Source organism: Bos grunniens, chromosome 3 (genome assembly GCF_055505025.1).
Source record: "Bos grunniens cultivar Pamir isolate PY7600 chromosome 3, Bosgru_T2T1.0, whole genome shotgun sequence".
NCBI lineage: Eukaryota > Metazoa > Chordata > Mammalia > Artiodactyla > Bovidae > Bos > Bos grunniens.
Genome location: NC_141167.1, coordinates 8,858,628 through 8,880,471, shown reverse-complemented (window position 1 = coordinate 8,880,471; position 21,844 = coordinate 8,858,628). Strand labels below are relative to the sequence as shown.

Sequence of the window (21,844 nt, the reverse complement as noted above, 5' to 3'; positions counted from 1 at the left end):
GTTGCTCTTTGATTGGACATTTCCCTGTATGTCCTTATCGAGTTTGAAAAGCATTCAGTTCAGTTGTTCAGCCATGTCCGACTCTTTTTGACCCCACGGACTGCAGCACGCCAGGCCTCCCTGTCCATCACCAACTCCCAGAGTTTACCCAAACTCATATCCTTTGAGTTGGTGATGCCGTTCAACCATCTCATCCTCCATCATCCCCTTCTCCTTCTGCCTTCAATCTTTCCCAATGTAAAGGTCTTTTCCAATAAGTTAGTTCTTCTCATCAGGTGGCCAGAGTATTGGAGTTTCAACATCAGTCTTTCCAATGAACACTCAAGACTGATCTCCTTTAGGATGGACTGGTTGGATATCTCTGCAGTCCAAGGGATTCTCAAGAGTCTTCTCCAACACCGCAGTTCAAAAGCATCAATTCTTCGGCACTCAGCTTTCTTTGTAGTCCAACTCTCACATCCATACATGACCACTGGAAAAACCATAGCCTTGACTAGACACACCTTTGTTGCCAAAGTAATGTTTCTGCTTTTTAATATGCTGTCTAGGTTGGTCATAACTTTCCTTCCAAGGAGCAAGTGTCTTTTAATTTCATGGCTGCAATCACCATCTGCAGTGATTTTGGAGCCCCCCAAAATAAAGTCTGACACTGTTTCCCCATCTGTTTGCCATGAAGTGATGGGACCGGATGCCATGATCTTAGTTTTCTTTATGTTGAGCTTTAAGCCAACTTTTTCACTCTCCTCTTTCACTTTCATCAAGAGGCTCTTTAGTTCTTCACTTTCTGCCATAAGGGTGGTGTCATCTGCATATCTCAGATTATTGATATTTCTCCCGGCAATTTTGATTCCAGCTTGTGCTTCTTCCAGCCCAGCGTTTCTCAGAATGTACTCTGCATATAAGTTAAATAAGCAGGGTGACAATATACAGCCTTGACGTACTCCTTTTCCTGTTGGAACCAGTCCGTTTTTCCATATCCAGTTCTAACTGTTGCTTCCTGACCTGCATATAGGTTTCTCAAGAGGCAGGTCAGGTGGTCTGGTATCCCATCTCTTTGGGAATTTTCCAACAGTCAGAGGCTTTGGCATAGTCAATAAAGCTCTATATATTACACTTGTAATTTAAGTAACTGCTACCAGATTGGTGTATTGTATTTATTTTACATGAAAGAAAGTCACTTCATGTATACATTTTTAATTAGACGATACATGTGTATACATGCAAAATTCACAAAGCACATACAGTGAAAAACAAGTCTATGAGTGACCTAGGCTTTTTTTCCCTCAGGATTAACTGTTATTTTCATTGTCTTATATTCCCTTTCTAGGGTATTTAATACAACTGCAGCTACTTTGGTGTGTGTTCTTTAAAACACACACACACACAGCTGCTGTTTAGTGCAACTGCAGCTACTTTTGTATCTGTTCTTTAAAACATACGTGCGCACGCCTGCTATGCATACAGTTCTGCACTGTTTTTACCTAAGCATCTATTTGGGAGATAATGACAGATATTTATTTAACTTTTAAGATGTGTCACTGTTCTAACTACTTGTTGCTTAATGTGTTAAGTGCTTACAACAGCCCACGAAGTAGATTCCTTTTCACATTATATGCATGAGGAAAATGAGGCACAGAGTTGAGTAAAGGAGCCACAGTTCACTCTCAGGCAGTTTAGCCTCTCCATGCACTTCACTCCAGCTATGCCTATTAGGCTGACTGTATGAAATTGTGGTTTTCTGGATCAGAAATGATTGAATATTAGCAGTTTTATATGATGGTGGTGGTGTAGTTGCTAAGTCATGTCCGACTCTTGGAACCCCATAAACTGTAGCCTGGCAGGCTCCTCTGTCCATGGGATTTCCCAGGCAAGAATACTAGAGTGAGTTGCCATTTCCTCCTCCAGGGGATCTTCCTAACTTGCTTTCACCCAAGTCTCCTCTGTTGAATGCAATCTCCTGCACTGTAGGTGGATTCTTTACTGAGTGAGCCACCTGGGAAGCCAATTTGTATGGTTAACCCTAATAAGTAAGAGTTGCCTCATATTTTTAAAAAATTGTGTAGAATTCCCTGTGTAGATAGCCATGATTTTTAGATCAGCTCCTTTTGATTGATACTTAGCCAGTTGCCATTTTTGCTTTCACAAACAGTACTACAGTTAAAAATCTTTGTTTGTTATTTTTCACATGTGTAAGAAGAGAAATTGTATAAAAAGCTGTGGACATTGAAATATACTTTGACAAATGTATCTGTTAAGTATATATATTGCCTTCCAGAGATTATACCAACTTTCACTTTCAGCTGCAGTGTGTTAGGATGTGTGAAAGAAAGCATATGAGAGTTTCCCTGAACTCTGTAGATGGGTGCGTTTGGGTTTCATACATGTAATCCTTTGGTTATGAGGTATTCAACAGTGTCAGATTCTGGCATGTACTGTATATTTAACACTGACTTCTATTTTTCCAGTATTAGAATACATGAATCTAGATTTGGGGATTTCACAGTCTTGCTTAATTGTGATCCCAGAAGAATTATTCAGTAACACTGCTGTTTACTGTGTGCCCCGAGATAAATTAATGCATTTGTTTCAACTAGCTTTTCTTAAAAATAATTTTTATTAAAATACAGTTTGAAATAAGTATTGATTAAGTTTGGTATCTACCTCTAGTTTTCCATTATTAATTACATCTTGGTCTTCAGTTTTGAAGTTACTTGATTGTGTTATTATATGCCTATAAAAGTCAAAGGAATAAAATAAGTTTCTAAAGTTTACCTGAACAAATTCTATTGAATACTGTTCTGATAAAGACAAGTAGTGACAGGTAATGAGGAGAAAATCACCCATATATTAAAATAAGAAATTTAGTAAAGAAAGTAGAAGTTTTTCAAACCAAAATTACATGTTGATTTCTTTAAAATAGGAATATCATATTTCATTTGATTTTTGAATCCAAACACAGTGGAAACAGTTTGGACTTAAAAGAAGTAGTTGAATTGCAGAATTTTATTTCCCTGAAATTTAGTTAGCTGCTACCGAATTTGTGTACTTTAGCCTCATGTGTTGTCTCTGTCCAGAGGTCCCTTGCTGCAGCCATGCTAAAGCTGTGTTTTCCACACTGTGCCATACCACTGCATTTTTGCACAGATGTCTTTTAGGTTCTGTGCTGTGCTTAGTTGCTCAGTCGTGTCCAACTCTTTGCATATAGTCCATGGAATTCTCCAGGCCAGAATACTGGAGTGGGTAGCCTTTCCCTTCAGGGCATCTTCCCGACCCAGGGATCAAACTCAGGCTTCCTGCGTTGCAGGCGGATTCTTTATCACCTGAGCCACAAGGGAAGCTCAAGAATACTGGAGTGGGTAGCCTATCCCTTCTCTAGTGGATCGTCCCATCCCAGGAATCAAACTGGGGTCTCCTGCATTGCAGGTGGATTCTTTACCAGCTGAGCTATCAAAGAAGCCCAAGTGTATAGAAAGTATTCAGGTAAAGATGTATTCCAACAGTTTTTGAGTTTAAAACTGTCTCATTAAATTGTTTCACATGCCTAGGATTTTAATATTTCATAGATCATTTTCCAGTATTTTTATAATTGCTTCCTGCTTTACCTTTTCCTAAGCCCTGTGTGTTCCATTTATCCAGAAATAGTGACTAAACTTATTTTTGAATCCCAGACCTCCTGTCTTCCTGTATCCCCTCTTCATGTTTGAAGGATGCTTACCCACTACTGTTCTTGTCATATTTGACCCTTTTCCACATTGACTGTGGGTGCAAATAAAGGCTAGTGACCAAGTGATTGGGGTTTTGTTTATTCTTCTCAAGCATTCTCTTCCCCTACCCACTTCTTACTTTGCCTTTCCCCATTCATCCCTGATACCTGTTATTCTATTAAACACTAGTTGGAGTTGCTAATTCATATAGATGAGCAGAATGAGGCAAAATGATCAATATTTTTTTCTTTATCCTGTTACTGTTGATTCAGACCTTTTGTGACTCCTGCTCATTTTCACCTTTCAGTAGTTAAAGGACCCTTTCAAACCAGATCTCTCTTACTGTGTATTCTCTGTTTGTTATGATGATGCGTACGTATCTTGCCTCCTCGTGGGTACGTACAGAACCTAAAATGGTTTAAGCGTTGGTTGTTCATGTTTGTTAATCTGAAATGTTAGTTTAAAATCTCCAGCTACAACCAGATTTTAGAATATCTTCGTGTGCCGTGTGCCATGTGGTGATCATTTCCCAGTGCTGGTAGTCATTAGATGCCAGTTTATAGACGCTGGGAGATGGTGAGGAGCGACATGCAGTTTTATCTGTTTCATCCGTTTTTTTTCTTTCTTTTCTTTTTTTGGCAGAGAAACTTTTCCATGTCCGTAAATAGTGCTGCTGTCCTGCGATTGACAGGACGAGGAGGAGGAGGAACGGTGGTGGGTGCTCCTAGAGGTCGAAGTTCTTCACGAGGGCGAGGTGAGCTTTCATGTGAAAAAGTAATAACCAAACGGTGGAGACAGAGGAGAGGGAAATAAATCACTGTAAAAATATTTTGATACTTGATTTTCCAAAACTGCCCTTTGACACTAACTGCATAATAAATGTCCTGAACATTCGTTTTCGGAACCATTTCTCAGTGTATCTACTCCACAACCCCTGGTTTGGAGTAGAAGAGGGTGATTTGAGCCTAGGGACTTGAGTGAATGATTTTAGATGGTCCTAATTCTCTTTGGCAAATATTCGTGATCCATACTCCTCACCCCCAGGGGACCTTATGCTGTGAGAGCCAAAGCTCCCTGAATTGCCTTGGCTGCTCGGTGGCACCCAGGTCCCTGCAGGCCTCTGTGACTGGGGTCTCCATATAAGGCCATGTGCCTGGAGTGTCCCCAGCCAGAGAGAGGCTTTTGTAAAAGCCGTCTCCTCAGTATGAGACCTTTTTAGGGTGCAGAAGAAAGAAAAAATTATGCAACAATCCTTTATATAATCTGTAGTTTTATATTTTGTAGATTTGTCTTTTCTTAGAAGAATAATTGATATTACTTGTTCTTTGATATCTTCTCCCTACTTGGAGTTTGTTGATCTTCTGCTACTTAAGGGCATTCTTAATATTTGTGATATAAATATTTATTTGAGCTTTTACTTCTAAGTTGGCTAAATCATAGCAGAAGTCTCAACATACCTTGCAGTTTTAAAAGGTGCTTTTGGAAGAACTGGATGTCTGCAAGCCATTGCCTCCACACGTTGCACCATCCAGGGTGGCGTGATCATGAATGTGGCGTATCTAAATTCTTTTTTCTTAAAGTTAAGCTTTATGAATAGAGTGATTTATACCCACTCTTTATAGAGACTGTATTAAATTGTGCATTCCTGTGAAGGGGTTTCATTCAGAATGTGGGAAGGCAACTGTTCTGAATAATGAAGAGGTTAACTGAAACTCTACTTGTAGATCAAGTGCTGTTGCTAGGATGTCCATGTGTTTTCCTTCTGAATTTGTCAGTCTCTAGAATGGTGGTTTTTAACCTGGGGAGTTGTTAGAATCATCTATAAAACTCAACAGGAAATAATATCTGCAGCAGAATATACTGGGTGGTGAGATTTAAGCTGTGTGTTTCAGAAGGTCCACAGGCCATTTAGATTCTCAAACGCAGTTAGGTTCCGTTGGTGCAGAAATCGTTGGTGCAGAGATCTGTGCTTCTTGGTGGTGTGCTGATGGTGTTTTGAGGGTGACTGTGGCGTGCTCCTTGGACGTTGTCTGGGTTTTTCTGCAATGGGCTCGCACTGAGAAGAGGTTGCCCTTGGGGAGCTTTTCCTCTAGTGCTTTTCAGGGCATGACGGTGAGAGGTCTTATTAATTAAGAAGTGTGGCCCACAGCAGCTGTTTTTTGTTCCTCAAGTGACCACCAATCTCTAAATAGGTGTTAAAAAAAATTCCAGGTCTAGAAACTGATGAAGCGTTGATTAATTTCTTCCTGCCTTCTGGTTTGAAGTGTATATTGTTATCACATAGGATAGAACTCTTACATTCAGAATTTAAATGGGACTTGTATGAACGATAAATACTGTAATAAAAGCAGTGACTTAATTAACATTGATATGAATGGATGACATGAAGCTAGTTAAATGAATGAAGTGACTTAGTGAGAAATACTTCTGACACCATTGTCCCAACTGTGATTCTTATTGGTTTCATGAGACCTTTAATCTGTGGTTTTGTTTTCTTCAGTTACTGCTTAATTTTAACCTGTTAGTTAAATAAATAGTGATTAGTGTAGCTTTTTTTTTTTTTTGGCATGAGCAGACCTGACATCATATGATTGCCCTGGCAACTTGAGAGAAGTTTGTTGTGAAAATCAACTGACTTTCATACTTCAGAATATCATGAAGCAGTAACATTTAAATGAACAGGGAAACAACATGAATTTGTCTTCTTTTTATTTTATCTGGTGAAGATGTTTAAAAATAAAGCGTATCTATACAATTGTCAGCCACTGTCTTCCTCATTATTAAAGGAGGTATATTGTAATCCCCCCAAAGAAGAGGGTGAGATCTCAGAGATTAGGACAGTCATTTAAATTTAACTTTATGAAAGATTCTCCATGTTATATTTACTTGCTTCTCCTCATATGGGCACTACTTTTATAGATGATTATGGGCCTTGCACTTTGAAGAGTGTTCCTTACGTTTTACAAGCTGGAAAACTCTAGAATCACATTGTTTTTTTGTGCCCACTTATAAAGCTTTGGGCTCATAAGGAGGACCCGTGCCAATGCTAGTCATAACTGGCAGGGAATATTTTGTGGTTTGCTTATTTTTCTGGCAAATTTTGAACACTGTTTTTCATATTCACATGTTTCCAGAATAAAATACTTTTTCAGGGTGCTATGTGCTTAATCGTTTTCTTTAGAAAATTGTCCTCTAAAAGGACAGGGAACTTTTTTCTTTCTCCCTAAAAATACCTTTGTAAATATCACCACAGTGTTATTTAACAGTTTGTATTAGACTGTTTTAAGATAGATCTTAAATAATACATCTATATTTCCTAAGGATAGAGGTACAAAACTGTACATTAAATTGAAGTTAAGTTGATACAACTGGAAGGTAACTTTAGGATTATTATAGTTCAACTCTAGTCCTTACTTCCATTTTACAGATGAAGATATTGATACTTAGACTAAAGAAGATATCATTGTTCTATGATTACATACATAAAACTATGCATTATTCTTGTATTCCATCATAAGATCATATAGAAGTATAATTGTATTTTGAGTCAATATTTGATAAGTGATGCTAGAAAGTAAAAATACTGTATGGATATTTTAAACAGTTATTTAACTCAGTTGTATTTAGCTTTGGAATGCATTCATTCTTTTATTCAAGATTCATCATTTTTCCTTGGGTGTTTTTTTACTGTTGGAGAAGTGAGTTGGGGATAATGGCTAAGATTTTTTCTAGGTATAAATACATACCTAGGCACAATTTTTACCCCCTTCCCCCCAGTTTTCAACTTGTGTGTTGGATACAAATGGCGTACGTTAGTTGGGAAATCCTCACAGTACACAGAAAATATAAAGCTGAAAGTGCATATTGCCTTCTGCCCCCAGATGCAGCATTTGGGTTTATATCCTTCTTGATCCTAACTATGCAGTCATATCATTTATATACATTGTAATTTTTTTTTTTTTTTAATGTATTGCTCTTTGGCGTGCTTTAGTCATTCAGAATAGTCATACAGTCATTAAGTCATACAGAATAATGTAGATTCCTTTTAATAGTATCTTATCTTTTGTTGCTTCCTGGTATTCTACTGAACTGGTTTATCAAAATTTGCTTAGCCAGTCCTTTACTGATTTATGTTTCCGTTTTTCAAAAATTTGCAACAAAAATCTCCATATATATATATATTTGCATATTTGTGCAAGTCTTTCTATTAGGATAAATTCTAATTAGAATGTTGAGTCAAATTTGATAAATGTAATCAGATTGCCTTCAGTAAAGGCCAGTGTACATTTGAGCCACTGGAGCCTCTGTAAATTCCTACATGTACACTTTCTTACCGGCTCTATGGTTTGAATTTAGTGCTGCCTGATAATTTTCTCCAGGATTTGCACAAATGGGAAAGAGTGCCTTTGGTTGGTGTGGAATATTCTTGAAGAAGTTAGTTCACAAAATTGATAGTTTAGTTGGCCCTATTAAATTATCCTTGCTCTGGAGTTAAAGAAAGTAACATTTATGCCTGGTTTTTGTACTTTGCTCTCTTCTCAAACTCCTCACATTTTCCATTTTTATTGAAAATAATCCAATAGAAGGTTTGATTTGTCATAATGGTTTACTGATCTTAGAATTTCACTATTTTCTGTTGAGCTTGATGTTGATACAGTTTTCTTGTTCAGGACTGAAACTGGTACTCTTACACAGTTTTTTTTTTTTTTAATATCCTCCTCTGGTCTGGCTACTTCACCACTGTCATTACTGTTATTGGTCTCACTGGTAAAGATTCAGTGGGCCTTGCTAAATATTAAATGTAGATATCCTGCTTTGTATATAGACAGCACTTCAGAGATGAATGCTTGGTGTTCACCTTGTGCCAGATGTTGACATCTGACCATCATTTTCTCTGTATTGTTGTTTTCAGGCAGAGGCAGAGGCGAATGTGGTTTCTACCAAAGAAGCTTTGATGAAGTAGAGGGGGTGTTTGTCCGAGGAGGCGGCAGGGAAATGCACAGGTCACAGAGCTGGGAGGAAAGGTAACTGGAGGAGTCACATCTTGGGATAAAGATTCTTGGTGTAAAAGCATTTTTTCTCTGCTTTCTGCAGAGGAGAAGGCTCTCTGTACAGTTACAAAGTTTCACTTTCCAAAAAATGCTACTAATGAAATAAGAGTTATGTTAGACGTGTTTAAATGATCCTTATTTTCTAGAGAAATACATTAATATTTTTGTCCCTGCATGGATATTTAATAGTTAATTAAATGTGCTATTTGATTAGTATTCAGTGAGAAGCATTTTCATTTTATTGTTTGTTGCTGTTAATCAAAGCATCTTCTCTATATTGCTTGTGACTTTGTATGAAGTCTTTCAAGATGAGCAAAGGCAGTTGCACAGATAATATACAAAGATGTCCATGTGATAATATTTATAATATAGAACAGTGGGAAATAAGCCAAACAACTTAATTTTAATGTGGTTTCTTATAAAACGGCATATCCACACAGGTGTTAATTGGTCTCTAAGTCATGTCTGACTCTTTCCTGACCCGATGAACTGTAGCCCAACCAGGCTCTTTTGTCCATGGGAGTTCCCAGGCAAAAATACCAGAGTGGGTTGCCATTTTCTCCTCCAGGGGATCTTCCCAACCCAGGGATCAAACCGGAGTCTCCTGCATTGGCAGGTGGATTCTTCACCTCTGAGTCACCAAGGAAGCCTTGTCCATAAAAGCTAGGAAGAGTTTGAGAATATTTAATCATGTGTAAAAACACATTCTGAAAGCAGTATATAAAGCTCTGTACATCAGATACCTAAAGTAAAACATGAATTTAATTAAAAACGTACCTAATAAAAAAAGTTTCTGGGTCTATGGAAGCTAGCTTTTGGTAGGTGAGACACTGTATATTTTTGCTTTCATATTTGTGCTTTTCTGTGTTTTCCAAATGTTAGGCAAAAACGATATATTTGTTTTATAATTTGAAAAGGAAATGCTGTTAAAGATAGGAAAGTGGGTGTCATGGATGGGAAATCTTTGTATTACTCTCATGTTCTTTTTGAAACTTCATTTTACCTTTTCTAGGGGTGACAGACGTTTTGACAAACCAGGACGAAAAGATGTAGGTAAGACTTTCTGTTTTGAAGTATTTTTATATGGATTTCCATGGCATTAGTTCTTAACAAGGCTCACAAAGGATACCTTAATTAAAAATTGACTCAGTTACTTGCCTCTCTCCAGTAGATGGGGTTGTAACATTGCTTGCATTTAGAGTTCCATGGTTATTTGAGGGCTGTATTGCATGAAACCAAGGATAATAAATACAACCATTAGGATTTACTTGGTTTAACTTTTTAAGTCTGTGTGTTCTCTGCAAGACTTATTCTTTATTAAGGCTACCTTATGAACTGAAATTTCAAGTTAGGAAGCAGCCTATTTACTCCTTTTCCAGTGCCTCTCACAGCTGAGAAGAAATAGAGAAAATGCTAGAAGGTTTGCTTTTGTATCTGAGAGCAAAGGCTAAAACTGTGACAGTTTTTACTTTAGTCATTTATTCATCTGGTCTTTTTGATAAATGATGGTCTTTCTTAAAGGGCAATTTTCACATTAGATCTATAAAAATATTTTATAGTGGCTTTTATTGAATGCTTTTTAATACGATGTTCACTTTGGCTTATTAAACTATGCTAATGATTCTGAACTTTTATAACTAATCCACTTTTGTTGAAAATGTTGTAAATTAAAGAAAAAAGTTGCTCCTGCTATGTCTTACAGTCTGCCAGAATAGCAGTACTTGGCTAGTTTGTTGAGATACACTGACATACTGGTCAATTGTGAGATACCCTTTGACAGCAAATTAAGATAATTTAAATACTGAAAGTTCCAGAATGATTTGTTCTTTTTAAAATTAGAGACTGTTCTTATCATGTATTTGCTTCTTATATATGGAGAAATGGGTGGAATTAGAAACGTGGGTAAGAATTGTGCATGACCTTTGTGAATACCCACAGGAGAATGTAGAGGCAGAAAAAGCCCTGTACTACTCAAATTATAATTTCTGTTCATTAGGAATCATCTTACAGTAATGATTCTGTGAGGATGGAATTAAAAGATCATTAAAGTAAAATCTAGGTGGTACAGAAAGGTTCAACTCAGTGCATTTTGAAATTCTTTGAAGCAGGCATAGCAATTTTGGCTGTTAGGTTGCTGCTGGCAGTTGGTAATAAGGGCTTGTACTTATATAAGGTGCTTCCTTGGTGGCTCAGATAGTAAAGAATCCACCTGCAATGCAGGATACCCAAGTTTGATCCCTGGGTCGGGAATATCCCCTGTTGAAGGAAATGGCTTACCCACTCCACTATTCTTGCCTTGAGAATTCCATTGACAGAGGAGCCTGGTGGGCTACAGTCCATGGGGTCAGAAGAGTAGGACGCAGCTGAGCGACTAACACAGCAACACCACACATATATAAAAGTGGGCTTTATGGTTTTTCGTATCTGCTTGTCTTTGGTTTATTGGGACTGTTAAGCTGTCTGTATTGGTTTCCACAAGCATTTTTAACATCATTCCATTGTGGTCTCCTGGATCATGTATCCGAGACATTGTGGTCTCCTGGATCATGTATCTGAGATTCTGTCACTAATTTCCCAGGTGGCCCAGGTAAGTGAGCAATAGAGCCAAGAGTTAGAGCTGCTGGTCCCACTTTCTAGTAAATTCTCCCTCTTTCAGTTTGCACTCCATTCACCTGAAAGGATAATGGGGCCTTTGTAGAAAACTTAATCCCCTTAACACAGAAGCTGTGATTCTTTGAAATGAAAGAATCATTTTCCCAGAAGCTTTCAATCTCCTAGACAAAAGTATTTGATTGCGTTTTTTAGCTGTCTGTTATTACATAGCATTAGTATACCAACAGAGTTTTTTGGGGGGATAGTGTGTATGTGTCTAGGGAAAGTCATATCTAATTTTCAGATGCAAAGTTTATGTATAAATAGTACAGTAGGAGATTACTTTGGCTTGAATGGAGAAGGTCCTGCATCTGTATTGAGACTGAGAGCCCAGACAGGCCTGTCCACTTCTAGTTAGGCCACTTTGGGCATCCTCTGTGTGTGACCTGCGTAAGTGATGTGAGGCTCTTAGGGGAAAACATACCATGTAAATCTTCAATGCTACTTTATTTTCACAGGTTAGGTGAATTTTGTTACTTTATTATAGAAATAAGAATTTCTGTTGTCTTATCTGTATTACAGCAGTCTTGAGTTGGAAAATAATCTGTTGTTCTAGCTAGTATTTAAGAATGCCTAAGGTTTTTAAACTGCAAAAGTTCTCAATAATTAAGTTTCTGTGTCCTTGATATACTTTGCTATTATCAGTCTTAGACCACTTCGGAGTTCTTTATTTTTTTCTCCTTTTGGTCAAAGAATAGGAAAATGTGACTTGCTGCTGTGCCCTGCTTTTCACAACTACTTGCCTTTACTGTCTAGAATTTATTTCAAGAAATGATTCCTGTGTGGGTCATCACCAGTGGGGAGGGTTCATCTTTCCCTTTGCCTGCGTAGGACTGGATAAGGGAGATTTCAGAAGAGCAGCAACAAATCTGTTTGAAATCTGATAGGGTGACATTTTTGGGTCTTGTTTTGGTTGGGGACAGTTTGATTTTTTTTTTAATGGAAATGACAAGTATACAAAGATAGTCTTAAGTTAAACCAGAGGTAAGGGAAAGGGTTCATCCTCGTACATGTAAAATTAAAATAGCAGAGAAAGCATAATTTTCATGGAGTATTAGATTTGGAAAGAAATAATAGAGTTCATCTAGTCCAACCTCCTACTGGTGAATAAACACTCATTTTGTGTTTATAGAAAAAACTATTTGAAGTTTGAAACAGGAATTTGGGTTTGAAAATGCTTCATTGCCTAATTATTTTTTGCTTTTTCTAGTGGAGGTTTTTTTCCCTGAGTTAAATTATATGCAAACCTTTATATCTACAAAAATATAAATATGTTTGCATCTATGAGGTTTTTATACCATTGAATGGATCCTAAGTAGAAAGGTAAAGTTTTTACTTTGGTCGGAAGTCATTCAGGTGAATAGTTGTAATTTTTAAATCACTATTTGATTAATGTGCACAATAGCTTTAAAGTAGATAAAATTTTGCATCTCTTTGCCTAATACCACCCTGCAGTTTCCATCAGGCTAGTGCTTATTTTACTTGCTCTGATCACTTTCTGCCACAAATATATGAATATGTGAGTGTGTTTGAGTGTCATGCCCAAATGATTTTACAGTTATGGTTAAATCTATTTTTTGCTGTTTTCTTGTGAATATTTGTTCTTAGCTGTTAAAAATTAAGGGGGTAATATTTACCCCAGTTTGGTTTTATAAAGAACCAAAGGAATGATCTTTGTTGTCTTGAAAAAAGTAGCAGTTTTGAAAGGATTTTCACTAAATATTATGAAATCATCATTCTACCTAGGGAGCTAGGTTTGAAACTAGACTGTTGCTCCAACTGGCAGATGAAAACGAAAAATTTATGACTGATTTACCTAGAGTTCAGCTGTGTGAAGTGTGTCCCTTTTACCTTCATTACTGGTATCATACCACATTCATACAAACTCACCAACAGCATTTCTGTTGTTATACATAATCTGTTACTTTCACATTCATTGATTTCAGCAGATAAGCACAGAGAGAAACTTTGTATAATGTTATATTTCCACAACATGTATTGTTAGCTCAGCCATTTTTTTAACAGGTGGAGGCTTGATCACCATGATGTAATCAGAAAGATGTAATCAGCATTGGAAAAAGAAAACATGAGATACGATGAAGGAAAAATAGCTGCATAACTGGCTGAGTGTATTTAATACATTAGAAAATAGGGTGCTAAAATAGATACTTCTTACTCTATCAGTCCTGTTTCAGAGATCTGAAAATTGTCAATGCTTTGTCCGTTGATGTGGATATCCAGGTCAGTCCTGTTTGGGCTCTTGGAGACCAGAGGAGTTTGAAATTCAGGAGTAGTCTTGTCAAAATTCTCCATCTTGATTTGATATTCACCTTTGGAGCCTCGGGCCAACAGAGATGCAAAACAGTGATGCAACATGATCTCGGAGGGCAGGTAGGATGTCCTCCTCTGGCACGTTTCTCCAGTGCCTTCCTGCATTGCTGAAAGGAACACAACTAATTCAAAGTGGGGAGGATTTTCATGCTGGAGCAGAGTAGCCAGAGGACTTGATGGTATAATAGAGTGGTAGTAGGTGAGTGGAAAGATAAAGAATGGACACTCCTCGGAACTGATGCCATCAAGGTGAAAGTCCACACTGGTCTGGTAGAGTTTGCCGTTCTCTCGTTCCTGATAGAGCACAGCTGAGACCCGAACATTGGTTAGAGGGCTAGGTCGAGTGTTGGCCACTTGGAAAATGAGATTAGGTTTGCCATCTATGTGAGCTACTACTGCTAAGTCAGTAAAGCGAATTGAGAAAGCTCGATTTTTTGGCCGGGCAATCTTCGCCACAAAGGCACCTAAATTAGAAACCATTGAATTTTTTTTTAGAACGAACACTAGAAATGTCGTTACCTTTTCTGAATGACAAGGATCTAGCAAATTGTTATACATTTCTTAGTGTTGTGCCTGCCAAATAATTTAGGAATTCAACTTACTGATAATTTCTCATTAGCCTGAAGCGTTTTTCAAAACAGTACATAAATTCTTATTTTAAAACTGGTTTCAAAATGGATAAGGAAAATTCATTTGTCATGTAGAAATGTAAAACTTTAAGTTTGTTACGAGGTCAGAGAGTGGTCATTGCCTATATTCCTACCCCTGCTTTTAAAAAAAAGGTAACAGAAAAATGCAATTTAGTTGCCACCAGATTACTTCAAGTTGAAATAGAGATTAGATTCATAAGTAGAATGATTTGGGCTAGGGAAGGGACCAGTAGAATAAGTGGTCCATTGAAGAACTTTTAACTTTGAAATTTATACAAAGCCTTTTTTCTTTTAAAAAGGCTCTGGCTCTCAGGTGATTTGAGTGTATGCTTCAAGTGCATCCTCCTCCCCACCACCGCCCCCCCGCCAACTCTAGATCAGGGTTTCTTAACTACTACTGTGCCTCAAATGTTGGCAGGCTGGTGAGGTCTATGGACCTCTTATCAAAATTATGCTTTAAATGCATTAAAGTAAAATACATAAAAAGGAAGCCAAATGTATATATATATTTTTTTCTTCTTGCTAAGGATGTGTATTCTTGTTCTTTATCATGCAGTACTGACTGTGGTACTCTGGGCTCACTAGTATTGAGTAAATGTTGAAAAGATGAATTCAGGAGAAAATTCTAGCCCAGTAAAGGTTAACAACAAAAAAAAATCAAATTCCTCTGTTAGGTAAAATGACTGTCATAATATGCATTGAACACATTTATTCACTTATTCAAGAAAATATTTAGCTCCTTTGAAAAATTCCTTTTAGTTTTTTTGTTCATATGTTTCTGGCTACTGTCATAATAATCCCTTTTTTCTTAAAATTTAAATATAAATTTAAAATTTAAATATAGAGTCAAATTTTAAAAAATTTGTCCTATTGTTTGACCCAAGACACTTTTCTAGTCTCAGGCATTACTTGTCAATAATGCAAATAAATTATTCTGGAATACGATTGCTTATAACTGACTATACCCATTCCAAAACATTCCTATGCTTTTTTAAAGAACAAAAACAATTACCTGTGATAAAAGCCTCTAGCATGAGGCCTAGGAGCATTTGTATGGCAAGGAGGGCGATTGCACTTGGACAGTCACCACTGGGGAACATGGTGCCATAACCAATTGTGAGCTGTGTCTCCAGGGAGAAGGAGAATGCTGCTGTGAAACTGGTGATGTACTTGACGCAGATAGTGTGGTTTTCAGGTGGGGCGTCATGATCTAGTCCCAGGTCACCATTCATCTCAGCTAGAACATACCAGAGCACTGCAAAGACAAGCCAGTGGATAACAAAAGAGGCGGAGAAAACCAGCATCATCCAGCGCCAGCGCATGTCCATTAGGATTCCCCAAGCGTCTCGAAGATACGCAAGGCCTGTTTGAGCGCCATCCATTTGAAGCGTGCTGTGACCATCCTTGGTAACCATCCTCTGGTGTCTCTGAGTCAGGAGAGGAGCAATAACTTTGCAGTGACTGCCATCCATCTCAGGCTGTAATGCTCTGAAATCGAGAGTGCATTAGTAAACCTTAAACTGTTTCATAGTTAATATTATTTAAATCTTGAGACTTAGTTTTGCAAATTTTTTTTTTAAATGCTTCCTCGACTACCAGGCAGGCTTTCCCAGTCTGATAGCTCTTTCTGTTTTCACATAAGGGAGCATTTACTCAGTCATTCGTTTGACAGCTAATCATGATTTGCCTTGAGTTATCTCTTACTGGTTCCTTCAAGGACTGTTAAAGTATTGTTTGGGATTTTTAAAAATTTCTGAGGGCTGGGGTTACCATTCGTATCTTTTTTGACACTTTTTTATTTTTCTTGCACAAGTCTAGGCTTCAAGTATGTATTGATTTGACTAAATGTTATGTGTAAATAGCTTTTCATAATTAATTACTAGCTTATAACTGAATAATGAAAAGGAATGTTAAGTATCTGTTCCTTTTTAAAATAGAAATCATTTAGAAGTGTAGTGTTTAGCTGACTGAAAATGTTTTGAAGCCAAACTTAGTGCTAGGGTAAAATTAAGCTTTTAGAGATCTGTAGTTCTACTGTATGCTTTATAATTAGCCTATTTAAAGTTTTGTAATTAGATTTTATTTGTTTTTGTTACTTTGTGGCCATTTTCATGGAGGCTTTCCTTCTGTGGCTGGTGGATTGCCACCCTTATGAATATTCTAGATTCTGACTAGATAGTAAATAATTTTCTCTCTACCCAAAATAAGAAACTCCAGGTAGAGATTCCAAGGTAATATTAATTTTGGAAATAAATGAACCCGTAGAAAAAGCTTCAAGTTCAATGAACTAAAATAATCATTAAGGCATCAAATGACAGTTTTTAAAACATATTAGTAAAACTAGCTTTTAGCTGTAGTCAGTTTTCAGCTGTGTTTTTGTTTTCTCTGTTTGTGGTGCATAGAAATCTAACATGTGCTTTCCATGTGACCATCCTTGCATACCACAGAGGTGCAGAGGACTTAGGCAGAGGCAGCCAGGAACAGAACGGGAGATGCGACTTAGCTTCCCTTGGGTGCTCCTTTCTTCTCTGCCTCAGTCCAGTACTTGGGGTTTGTATGTGACTCTCTTTTTTGAGGCTTCTTCCTTCAGAAGTAGATACCCTTGGAAGTGTTGTGTATCACCTTCCTCCCTTTTGAATAACAGCAATGTTTAAGAAGGTAACTGGAGGCGTGTGGAGCTAGGCAAGGCTGATTTAATATTTATTGCTGATATTAGAGACATTCTCTTATATTTTCTTTAGATTTGAGTTGCTGATGGAACACTGGGTTGACTGTTAAATTTATTTAGATTAGATGGTCATTTCAGTTTCATATTATAAATTTAAAAAATCTTAGGGCCTTAATGTCTTGTAATTTATTATCCTAACAAGTTGTCATTATCGTTTTATTTAGTGTTTATTTTTTTTCTTGGCACACTATTTAATGACTCATTTTATTAGATTTTTTTTGATGTTTTAGAAGACCTGATCTCCTCTCTTTTGTAAATTATAATAATAACAAAATATAAATATTTCATATTGCATTGTCTCTAATTCTTTGGAATCTCAGCAAGATAGACATCCATATCCCATTTTTCAGGTGAGATCACTGAGGGTCAAAATTTTCACAGGGCGTATGGATTATTTTCCAAGTTTGGCTAACTTTACAGTTGTTGTTTTTTTTTTTTTTTTAAACTCCAAGAAGCTGCCTAATTTAGAGAGTTTGGCGAGATAAAAGTCTTCTCAAGATAATTGATACTGCATTCACAAGATAGTCTTTGACAGCCTAATTTTTAGCACCTTTAGTAGATGTTCTTCCTGTCCCCATAAATGTCTCAAGTATCCATTTTAAATCATTGTTAGCTTTATGCATGATTTTTACGTCAATAATGATTAATTGGGCTAGCTAATACACATTGTTGATTATGTGCCAGGAATCATACCAGACACTTCACATATATTGACTCATGTGAAGCCAATAGCTTCACAGAATAACAGAGTAACTTCTTGGGCTATTTGTCACTTTATTGGTATTAATATTGTTTCTTATGCATGCCTGCGTGCTTGGTCATATCTGACACTTGGTGATCTCATGGACTGTTGCCCGCCAGGCTCCTCTGTCAATGGGATTCTTTAGGCAAAAATACTGGAATGGGTTACCATTTCCTCCTCCAGGGGATCTTCCTGACCCAGGGATCGAACCAGTGTCTCTTACATCTCCTGCATTGGCAGGCAGGTTCTTTAGTACTGAGTCACCTGGGAAGCCCAATGTTTCTTAACTTTCATACCAATAAGTACCATTATTAATGACATTTTATAGGTAATGAAGCTGAGGCACAATACGTTTCCTAAGATCATAAAAGCAGTAAGTGGTAGTGAATTTCTGCTCAGTCCGTAGACCAGACCAGAGTCAGTGCTATATTGCCTCAAAAATAGACATTTTGACCTAGTTATTAGCCTTTGTGAATAACACAGTGTTCATTTGACTAGTTTGTCCAAGAACCCTACTGAGTATTCTTCAGAAATGCTTAGGCTAAGACCTGTGATTTATAGACAAGAAATATATTTTCAATTAAGAAAGACATCTTGCATAGTTTGAAGATTAGTAAAATCAGAATTATTACAGTCTAGTCTTGGGTTCTGCAGAACAGTAGAGTTAAAATGTTCAGAAGACAGTTGTTATAAAACATTGCCAAATTTGTAATTTACCAGATAAGAAAATAATTTTAAAAATTACTACTTTCATCGTAATTTTATGAAAGAAAAGACATTCTGACACTTGAAGGATATAGCAATAAAGGGTAATTGGCTGCCTGCACCAAGCTGATGAACCGCTATGTGGTTTTGCATTGTCCGTGTCTTTGACCTTTATTGTTTCTTGCTTTCTGCCTATTTTGGCAGATGCCCATTGTCGACCTGTACACTAGTGGTGTTCCACTTACGGAATCACTGATTGTTTATTGTGTCACAGTAATTTGTGAGGGGAAAGGTCCATGATTCTTCTTGATTTCAGCCTGCTTCATTAAGTTATAAAATTCATTACCTGAAGAGATAGCCTTTGTATACACACTATAGCTAATAAAATTAATTGTTCTAATTTGGGCCTTTTTTCAGGATTGTAACTTCTTCCTTACAAATTTTGTAGCACTCTTGTTCTAGGTTTTTTCAATTTTTTTTTCCTCTTGCAACTGAATAAATACAAGGAAAAGCCTGTGAACAGAAGGCTAATATCAAAACAGTGGCTCATTATCCTTTTTATATATAAAACCATCCTAGATCTTGTTCAGATGGTGTTGGAAAGTAGAGTAGTTGAGAGAAGTAAGATTTTGATCCCCACTTAACAGATTACCCTGAATAATTCCGTTCTTTGGACTTGTGTAGTCAGTGTGGTTTAGCATAACGAAGACAGAGTGGGAAATGTAGCTGACAGGGTTCTGGCTCTGTTAGTTACATAGCTGTGTCAGTTTGGGCAAGCCAGCCAATCCCCTTGGCCAGGTTTCCTTACGTTAAAGAGAGAAAGAAAAGAGGGAATTAAATAACATGCCCCTTTAAAGTCCTACATGTTTATAAACTTACTACCATTTCCCTCAACTCTTACAGGTTTCTTGTATGATTGTTTTCTATATGATTTTACATCTACTCATATGACATTTAAAGCATTAAATTATTGTTGCCTAATACATGTAGATTTTCTTTCCATCAAATTTAAAAGTGTTTGATGGACAGACATTATGCTATTGTATTTCAAGGTAATTTTTATATCCCTACAGGCACACAAGTGCTTTTTGAATGTTTTCGTCTTAGTCTGTATTTATGTGATTCTTGTAAATTGGTCCCAGTAGAACATAGAATAGAAGCTCAGTATGGTTTCCTTGTATTTCTCTGTGTGGGCCAAAAAATATTTGCCCACATATAAATCATTTGATGGAAAAAAATTGTACTTTATAAAAATGATATTTTGGCTGCTTCATTGGTCATCAAAATAATGAACTCATTCTACTCATTAGGTTGTAGCACTCAAAATTATGTCTTTTATTGTCGTGTTGTAATGCAGTAGTGCAGCTCATATTAAACAGTTAGTTATAAGTAACTACAGTTGTTACGTGATTAAAGTATTACCATATATTTGCTCACTTCTGGTGGAAACACTTTCAAGACTGTAGAGAGAGTCCTAATCATCTCTCCTGCCCTCCCATAATTGGGACAAACAGTGTGAGTTCTAATTCTGTTATATAAGCTCAGAGGTTCTTTTATATTTTAATTTCTTATTTGTAAAAGTACATAATTTCAGCAGTAATTTCATGCTTAAAAAGAAATTAGGATACTCATTATTTTTCCTATGGGTTAAAAAGATAAAAACAAATTTTTTTTTTTGCCTTTTTTTTTTTTTTTTTTTAATGCTCATTTTTGGTTTCTTTAATCCTGTCCAGAAGAAAAAGATATGTTTGTTTTTTTTGAAAGCCACTGAATTTTTTCTAGGATTTCTCTTTTCTCATTTCTGTATTATAATGCAGAATTAGTACACATTTAGTAAAAGAAGAAAATTTTCAATAATGCTTTCAATAAGACTGTTACTCTGTTTCTAAAATTAAGGAAAAAGAATAAGGAATGTATAACCCTATAGGTAATGTCTTTGTTTTAAACTATTGGCAATATCTAGTTCTGCCCCTATTTGTCAGTCAGTTTTTTCCTCTTGTTTCCCTTAAGGAAAGAAATAGGATTGAGTATTATCGCAGGTACTCACCAGTTCTTTTGCTGGGTCAGCCTATGTACAGAGGCAGATCTTGAGGAAACTTTCAGTCTGTCTTTTTGATAAGGTAATTTTAATCTACAAGTCCAGTTTGTAGGTTCTCTTCTTGGACTGGGTTTACAGTTCACATTCCTCTGTTTATAGTGTCGTGGGGGCTGGTTTCAAGCTGAAGCTGATGTGATTGGTCACTTGGTCTGCAGGGGGGCCAATTAGCTCTGATCATGTGGAAAAGAATGCTGGTTTGTTAGGAGGTCTTTCTTTACTCAACACAACTCTGGAGAAAGCCTCCAGAACTGACTTGGAGAAGGGGTGCATTTTTTCCCTCTAATCAGGACCGGTCTTTAGTAAGTTTGCATAATCTTACTTAAGAGTTTATTTAAAAGTTCAAAGGGATAAAATTCCCTGCAAGATTTCCTTTCAGCCGTCTTTCCTTATATAGCATGTTGAAGTGTGAGATGTTTCCTTTACTAATCTTTTTTTCCTCCGTTTCTTTGGGGAACATTTCCTTGGATAAGGACTTTAAGGTATAAGTTAACGAATTGATTTTATTAGTATTCTTTTCATATCCCATCTCATCAGAATGACTAACGTTAATTCTGGAACTAGTAATAGGTTAATTCCATTACCTGAAATCTTTTGTGGGGGGTGGTAAGGAGGCAGACTTTTTTATTTTTTTATGGCTGTGTACAGAGAGCTTGAATAAGAATACATTTAATTGTTGGTTCCTTGCATTTATCTTTAAAAACACACTGGTGTAAAAGAACTGAAAAAGTTTCTTAAGTCATGCTTCAGTGATCATTGAAGCATGACTTAAGAGAAAGTATGATGACATGCAATAAATACAGTGTTCACTGTACAGAAAATTAAACTTAATGTCTAAATATAATGTTTAGCTGGGAAATGTCTATGATCCAGCATTCAGCAACCTCCAAATGAGCTGTGGGATGGCTTTGTATAATGCCTTACTGAGCAACACTTTTCTCCACCTCCATTAGCTGCTCATTTTAAAACTTTGATTGAATGTCACGTGTAAGGGGATCTGAGGTACAAAGGCTGCAATTGTTCAAAGTGAAGTCATGGATAGCCTGCTGGGGAAATTATTAATGTAGACCAATATAATGCTACTTAGAAGGTGAAATCCGCCTTTGTAGATTCCTCCTCCTTTCCCCCACCACAATTAAAAAAATATATTAATTCCGTCTTTGTTTTATTAATGCCAAGCATTTCA

General features: G+C 36.8%; 2 protein-coding genes across 16 annotated transcripts in view; one reads left to right on the top strand and one right to left on the bottom strand.

Annotated features, from left to right (window-relative positions):
* Positions 1 to 21,844, top strand: part of GIGYF2 (GRB10 interacting GYF protein 2) — a 127,510-nt gene that overhangs the window by 45,252 nt on the left and 60,414 nt on the right. For all 14 annotated transcript variants that reach the window (XR_015155412.1, XR_015155411.1, XM_086377904.1 and 11 more), the window contains 3 exons: positions 4,347 to 4,458; positions 8,617 to 8,728; positions 9,768 to 9,808. Coding sequence is in view for 12 of the 14 variants with exons in the window: in XM_086377904.1 (XP_086234030.1) it covers positions 4,347 to 4,458; positions 8,617 to 8,728; positions 9,768 to 9,808 (265 nt within the window). In the remaining 2 variants the exon portion in view is untranslated. The remainder of the gene's footprint in view (positions 1 to 4,346; positions 4,459 to 8,616; positions 8,729 to 9,767; positions 9,809 to 21,844) is intronic.
* Positions 13,372 to 20,758, bottom strand: KCNJ13 (potassium inwardly rectifying channel subfamily J member 13). Of its 2 annotated transcripts, XM_086377937.1 has the most exons (3): positions 20,611 to 20,758; positions 15,401 to 15,876; positions 13,372 to 14,202 (listed from the first exon to the last, which is right to left on the bottom strand). In XM_086377937.1, the coding sequence occupies exons 2-3, from the start codon at positions 15,858 to 15,860 to the stop codon at positions 13,580 to 13,582; spliced, it is 1,083 nt and encodes a 360-aa protein (XP_086234063.1). In that variant the 5' UTR covers positions 15,861 to 15,876; positions 20,611 to 20,758; the 3' UTR covers positions 13,372 to 13,579. The 2 variants fall into 2 exon arrangements, with proteins under 2 accessions (XP_086234063.1, XP_086234057.1); XM_086377931.1 differs by lacking the exon at positions 20,611 to 20,758 and having other exon boundaries at positions 15,401 to 20,298.